Source organism: Aristolochia californica, unplaced genomic scaffold, assembly GCF_029961685.1.
Source record: "Aristolochia californica isolate CCGP_79_NKW_82.1479 unplaced genomic scaffold, dmAriCali1.0.hap1 SCAF_4, whole genome shotgun sequence".
In the NCBI taxonomy this organism is placed as follows: domain Eukaryota; kingdom Viridiplantae; phylum Streptophyta; class Magnoliopsida; order Piperales; family Aristolochiaceae; genus Aristolochia; species Aristolochia californica.
This window is the reverse complement of record NW_027182103.1, coordinates 38,566,579-38,574,086: the sequence shown is the minus strand read 5'-3', so window position 1 is coordinate 38,574,086 and position 7,508 is coordinate 38,566,579. Positions and strand designations below refer to the sequence as shown.

Below are 7,508 nucleotides of genomic sequence, written 5' to 3'. Positions count from 1 at the left end.
GACTAACCCCTCAAATGAAGAGGCGCTCATTCACCACTAACGACCTAATCGAATGAACGGAGTAATGCCCAGGTAATTCATCTTTGTTCCATTTTGGACTAATACCCCCCTCCCCCCCCCTCCCCCCCCCCCCCCCCCCCCCCCCCCCCCCCCCCATGTGGCAGACAAAAAGCTTTAATGATTCGGAGGGCTTCCTCCTCAAAGGATGTAACCTTAACATTGTTTGGCTTCAAACAGAGCAGCATGCATCAGACAGTTTAATTGAATCATTTCATTTCCGAGTCTTTCCTTCTATCCTTCTAGGTGCTATTGTTGGTGTGATTTCCTCGAAAGGAGGACTTCTTCCTCTGGAACAGTCGTCCAGATCCGTAAAAACAAAGGAAGAATTCTTTTGTAGCTACAGCTTCGGATAGGATTTGAAACCTTGGTTAGAAATACCTATAATTTATGTATATAAATATAGATGTGATTGTATTGAAATAAAATGACTAATAAAGAAAGGTTTTATGACTTTTATATGGTATTAGAGCGGGTCTGAACCAGAGATCGAATTCGGCGATGATGCAGGGAGAAAAATCTGACTACGGAGATTCTTGTGCCTACTGCTTCTTTGACGCGAACGAATTGTTGAGAATGGAGGCTTAACCTTGGATTCAGAAGCTCGGAGTCGAAGACCTCTCCCATTGCTGATGGCGCTCGGAGGGATGATGACCTGTGCAACGAAAGATCTCTCGTCCCACGCGGCTCAGAGGCAGCGTCACGGGGACGATGAACTTTAAAAATTAAATCCCACTCCCCCACTGCCGATGGCGCTTGAGGGGACGATGGCCTATGAAGCAAGAGATCTCTTGTCCCACGCGGCTCAGTCCAAACCGGCCTCGGGCCTGACTCAGATTAGACTCAAATCGGACCGGACTCGACTCAAACCAGACTCAGACTAAGACTCGACTTGGACTAGACTCAACCTATCCCAAGTTGTCGAGATGTATATCTCAAACAAAGACAAACTGGGGTATATGAATGGTGATCTCCCTCAACCTCCTCAAACGGATGCTGACCCAAGTAATGTTCTCCTCGGATCCACTAGAGAGGATGATTGCAGAGCATGGATACTTGACTCTGGAGCAATAGACCATATGACATTTGATGCAAATGTTTTTTCTCAACACACTGCTAGTTAGTGAAATAGCATTGCCAATGCTAATGGAATTATCTCTCCGATAACAGGGGCTGGAATAATGATGTTATCACCAGCTCTACCATTATCTAATACAGTACACGTGCCCTCTCTCTCTCACAAGTTACTATTAGTGAGTAAAGTTACCGATGAGTTGGCTTGTGTAGTTCTTATTTACCCTACATTTTATCTTATTCAGGATATTCTCACCAAGGAGATCATTGGGCATGGTACTAAGAGGAGGGGGCTCTATTACATGGAGGATTTTAGTGTAGGTCAGGCATATCACATGCGGCACCCGAACGACCTCAAAGTGAAATAAATTTTGATGTGACACCATCAGTTAGGCCATCCTTCATTAGGGTATTTGAAACATATGTTTTCCGATCTATTTTGAATTTGTCAGTTTTGGATTTTAATTGTGAGACTTGCATTCTAGCTAAAATTCACCGAGTCAATTATCCGTTAAACATGAATAAGAGTGATAATCCTTTCTCTTTAATTCAATCTGATGTGTGGGGTCCTTGCCCAAAGATGTTAGGTCTGGTGTTCATTGGTTTGTCATATTTTTTGATGACTGCACACGAGCTCTGAAAGACCCTAGGTGGGTTCAAGTCATGAAGGAAGAAATGAAGGCGTTAGTCAAAAATAAGATCTGGAGTCTTGTTGAACAGTGGGTGTAAATGAGTATTTTCCATCAAATACAAATCAGATGGATCAGTTAAACGGTACAAGGCAAGGCTAGTAGCAAAAGGATATACACAAACATATGGCGTGGATTATCAAGAGACATTCTCACCGGTGGCCAAATTGAATACTGTTAGATTTTTTTTTTTTATCTCTTGCAGCTAATCTTGATTGGCCACTGCACCAATTTGACGTTAAAAATGTTTTTCTTCATAGAGATCTTGAAGAAAAAATCTACATGGATGTTCCTCCTGGATATATAACAAATTTTGAAGGAAGGACAGTGTGTAAACTCCAAGAACTTTATATGGCTTGAAGCAATCTCCTAGAACGTGGTTTGGGAGATTGAGTTTGGCAATGCGGAAATATGATTTTAAACAAAGTAACTCAGATCATACGTTATTCTTAAAGCATCAATGAACAACTTTGATAGTGTATGTAGACGGTATGATCATTACAATAGATGATCTAGAAGAAATAGCAAGACTTCAAGAGCAATTGGCAACAACATTTGAGAAGAAAATTTTGGGAGGACTCAAATATTTTCTGGGAATCGAAGTTGTTAGGTCCAAGCAAGGCATATTTTTTTCCCAAAGAAAATATATCCTAGATCTATTATCAGTAGTTGGACTACTGAAGTGTAAACCTACAAATATCCCAATAATTCCAAATCATAATCTTGGAGAATACCCAGACCAAATGCCAATAGACAAAGAAAGATACCAGAGGTTGGTTGGGAAACTTATTTATATCTCCCATACACGACCTGATATCGCCTATGCAGTAAGTGTAGTAAGCCAATTCATGCATTGTCCTACTGAAGATCATATAAATATAGTGAATCAAATTCTTCGATACCTCAAGTCCTCCCCTGGGAAAGGACTTATGTTCTCAAGAAACCATCACCTAAGGGTTGAAGGTTACACAAATGTTGAATGGGTAGGGAATATTTCAGATAGAAGAACCTCATGCTATTTTATGTTTGTTGGAGGAAACCTAATTACTTGGAGAAGTAAGAAACAAAAGGTGATAGCTTTATCAAGTGTTGAAGCTGAGTTTCGTGGGATGGCTAAGGGTCTTTGTGAGCTTCTCTGGCTTCGGAGATTATTAACCGAAATTGGTTTTGGCCCAAAATGTGAGATGAACTTATTCTGCAATAACAAGGCGGTTACTGATATTTCACATAACCCGGTTCAACATGATCAGACTAAACATGTGGAAGTAGAGCAACACTTCATTAAGCAAAACTTTGAGGCAAAGATAATTCGATTTCCATTTGTTAAATATGAAGACCAGTTGGTAGATATACTTACAAAAGCAGTATGCAATAAGAACTTCTACAAGTCACTTGACAAGTTGGGCATCAAAGATCTATACACACCAACTTGGGGACTGTTGGAGTGAGTTCCTCCAAAGGAGGACTTCTTCCTTTGGAAGAGTCATCCAAATCTGTAAAAACAGAGGAAGAAGTCCTCTGTAGCTACAACTTCAGAGAGGATCGAAACCCTGGTTTAAAGTACCTATAATTTGTGTATATAAATATAGATGTGATTGTATTGAAATAAAATGAGAAAGAAAGAAAGATTTTACGACTTTACAGCCTTAACCAAGTTTTTGCTTCTCATCATGAAGAAACAGGATCATTATTGTTCATCAAATGCCACTATGCCATCTCGTCTACTCGGGCCAACAATAGAAGATAGAGCCGAAAATAAGATCAACGAGCAACACGAACATGGGAATAAGATTTAGCAAAAGCAAAACGGGATGGAGAAACTTGCAGAAGTAGTGAAGAAATGTAAGTCGGAAATCAGCTGGAAGATGAAAAAATTTCAGGCAAGAAGGAGATCGAGAAAAAAAATCAGCGAGATGGCTCAAAATTTTTAGGAAGAAGAAGATCTAAATGGTATTTGAAAAAAGGAAGACCCTTGGCTTGCCTACTGCAAGATTGTTGGAAATTATTTCTGGAAGATTGCCACGCTGGTACGTGTAAGTGTGGGTCCTTGGTCCCACTTAATCTACTAGTTTTTTCAGGTTGTATTGGTTAGGTGCTTACATGGTATTAGAGCGGGAAATCGAGCGATTTTGCTTCGATTTTTCATTCCAAGGTGATTTGGTTGTTATCGAACTCAAAATTTTTTTTGTTTCGCTTGCTTGCGCTTGTTCTGCTCGTCTGCTGTTTCCGTGCCACCGGTTCCCTCATCGTCCGGTGATCTCTGGTTCGTGAAGATGCCGCGCAGCCCCGCAAAAGATCCGTCTTTGGCTGAATCGTCGGTTCGGCGTCATCAGAGTCTTCGTTGCTTCGTTTCGCCGGCGAGAGGTAGGAGACTTCATTTTTTTTATTTTTCTTCGTATGCTGTATTGGCTGAATGTCGTGGGAGCAGTATTTGGTTGGGTGAAATTTTGAGTTTTCTAGCGTGAAGCTCTGCGAAGAGGTTTTGGTGATACTTGAGATTCTGGTTTTATTTGGGTGGTTTGGATTTATTGAACGGATTGGAGAAGAATTTTGTCCTGTTTCAGTGTGATGCTGCAACTTTAAAAAAAATGTGTGTATATATATATATATATAAATATATATTGGGATTATTGTGGTTCAGAGAGGTGTCGGTGTTTGATATTCGGTAGTTAGTATTTGGATTTGGATTATTGTGGATTATCGCTATCCAGAGAGGTTTCGGTATTTGGATTAATATTTACACAATTGGATATTTAATATTTGGTCATTATTGGGAGAATTGGCATTGTTGAATTCACTTTGCAAAGTCATTTGACCATCATCTCTATGGATTCTATTAGTCACTCAAATGATTTGAAGGTTATTTCTGTCCGATTACATTGGAGTAACTACTCTCTTTGGAAGTTTGTGATGCACAATTTTTTAATTGGGAAAGACTTGTAGGGTTACATTGATGGAAACATTACTGATCCAGACCCTACATCCACTGACTTCATCAAAGAGAATAAGAAGTGGGTGACTGATAATGCAAAAATCATCACCCGGATCAACAACTCCGTGGATCAGTCTATCAGCTTGCAACTTTTGAAGTATGAGACTGCAAAAGAAATATGGGACTATTTGGAAACTCTGTATGAACAGACAAACTTTGCCAAAAGGTATCAGATTGAGACAAAACTTCAATCCTCTAAGCAAGGTGATCGTACCATTCAAGAATTCTGCTCTTTTATGACATCTCTTTGGGATCAACCATATATGATGGATCCACCCTCCTTTAGGAAGCTCCCTGAATATACCAGAGCATGTGATGATCGCAAGCTTACTGATTGTCTTATGGCTCTTCGTAGTGATTTTGAAATGATAAGAGGATCTATGATCCAAAGAGATCTGCGACCCACCTTATTTGCTGTTGTATCTGATTTGTTGGCTGAGGAAACGCGATTGAGGTCTTTGGGTGGGCTTTCTTCCAGTAAGACATCATCACTTGATATGTCACAGGTACTTGTTTATGGAACACACTCCCATACTCATCAGTCATCAGGGAAACCTAAAGTGACAGTTCCACAAGATGAATGTTCCTATTGTCATGGTAAAGGTCATTGGAAACAACAATGCCCCGTATTGAACAACAACAATAAAAATCAAGGTCATTTCAAACCTACACAACATCATGCCTCTAGTCGTCACGACCAAGGACCCACACTTACATGTAAATCTCTCTGATTTCACAGAGTATCTTTCATTATCTGTAAAACTTAGAATACAAATACAATACCGACGGTTTCACGAGAAACCCTATTCAAAAATGAACAAGGAAAAGGCAATTTAAGTGTATACCCTTAGACAAATGAATAAGACAAGAATGCCCCTATTTACATTAACCCCCCCCTCAAACTTATGATGGGGCAAGTAACATAAGTTTGTTTATGAGATGATGAAAACGAGAAGTTTATACGATTTGGTGAAGACATCAACAAGTTGAGATGTGGAGGAAACATGGGGCAAGGTGAGAGAGCCTTGTAAGTAGTGATGTTGCACAAAGTGACAATCGATCTCAATATGCTTCGTATGCTCATGAAAAAAAGGATTCTTGGCAATCTAAATGACACTTTGATTATCACAAAACATAGGGGTATCAGATAGTTGAGGAAAGCCAAGTTCTGCAAGTAATCGACGAAACCAAATTAACTCAGCAGTAGTGGTTGCCATAGCCCAATATTCTGCCTCGGCAGAAGAGCAAGAGACAACTGATTGTTTCTTACTCTTCCAAGCCATCAAAGAATTACCAAGGAAGATACAATACCCAGTAGTAGATTTTCGATCTGTCGGATCACCAGCCTAGTTAGCATCAGAATAACCAGTGAAAACCAGATCAGAGGCGGAAGACAAAAGTACACCATGATGCACAGTGCCACGTAAGTAACGTAAGATACGGAGAACGACTGTCCAATGGGCAGTATGAGGTGTGAAAGCAAACTGACTAACCACATGAACAACATAGGTAATATCAGGAAGGGTGACTGTAAAGTAAACAAGGGACCCAACTACCTCTTTGTATCGGGTAACATCAGACAACAATTCACCATCTGTAGGGCTAAGGCGATGATTGAGTTCAGTGGGAGAGTCCATAATCCGATCATCTAACAATCCTGCTCGACTGAGCACATCAAAGAATAGGCAACTTCAATACCCAAAAAATACCATAAGTATCCAAGATCCTTCATTTCAAACAGAGAATGAAGTTGTTGTTTAAGGTCTGCAATGCCAGCTTCACCATCACTAGTCACAATCATATCATCAACAGAAAGAAGGACCACAATATGCCCCACAATAGTTTTGCCAATGAACATGGCATAATCGTAATTTGAAGCAACAAATCTAAGACGAATCAAAGAGGAACTGAACTTCTCAAACCAAGCGTGAGGAACTTGTTTGAGACCATATAAAGCCTATCGAAGACGCCAAACATGACCAGTAGTATGAGGAAGGCCTGGTGGTGGTTGTATATACCTCCTCGGTCAAATCACCATTTAAAAAGGCATTCTTAACATCCATTTGATGAAGATGCCATTTTTGAACAGCTGCAATAGAAATCAAGGTGAAAATTGTCTTCATTTGAGCAATAGGAGCAAAAGTCTCATCATAATCAAGGTCTTCAGTTTGTGAGAATCCTTTAGAACCTAACCGAGCTTTGTATCGCTCAAGTGTACCATCAGATTGTGTTTTGACTTTGAAAATCCATTTACAACCAATAGCATGTTTACCTGGAGGAAGTGGAACTAACTCCCAAGTACCTGTTTGGTGCAGGGTGGTGAGCTCATCATTAATGGCTTGTCAATTTGCATCGGATGCAGCTTCCATGTATGACTTAGGCTTAACAAAAGAAAGAATCTTAGACAAAAAGGTCAAATTGGGGGAAGAGAGCAAATATGAAGATGGACTATACCTCTGAGGGGGACAACATACATGAGTGGAAATGCGAGGGGTGGCAGGATGCGGATCACCAGAGTCCAGAGAGTCAAGAGGGAGAGGCACCATAGGAGCAGGTAAGTCAGTATCTGTAGGTGACTGTTGCAAAGGAATATGAGAGGAAACCTCAGGATGGAGTGGTGAGCCAGTGGACAGATTGTGAATGATTAACTGGTCATCATGGGGCTCATCAGACACAAAGGGATCAATGTGTAACAA

General features: G+C 40.4%; 1 protein-coding gene across 1 annotated transcript; it reads left to right on the top strand.

The window, feature by feature from the left end:
* Positions 1-2,563: 2,563 nt before the first annotated feature.
* Positions 2,564-3,268, top strand: LOC137963315 (secreted RxLR effector protein 161-like). Its single transcript, XM_068810452.1, has one exon. It carries the CDS (start codon positions 2,564-2,566, stop codon positions 3,266-3,268), a length of 705 nt encoding a protein of 234 aa, XP_068666553.1.
* Positions 3,269-7,508: the final 4,240 nt, after the last annotated feature.

What these genes read in the sequence shown, in the direction of transcription:
- LOC137963315 (XM_068810452.1), top strand. Translation starts at nt 2,564, where the DNA reads ATGCCAATAGACAAAGAAAGATACCAGAGGTTGGTTGGGAAACTTATT.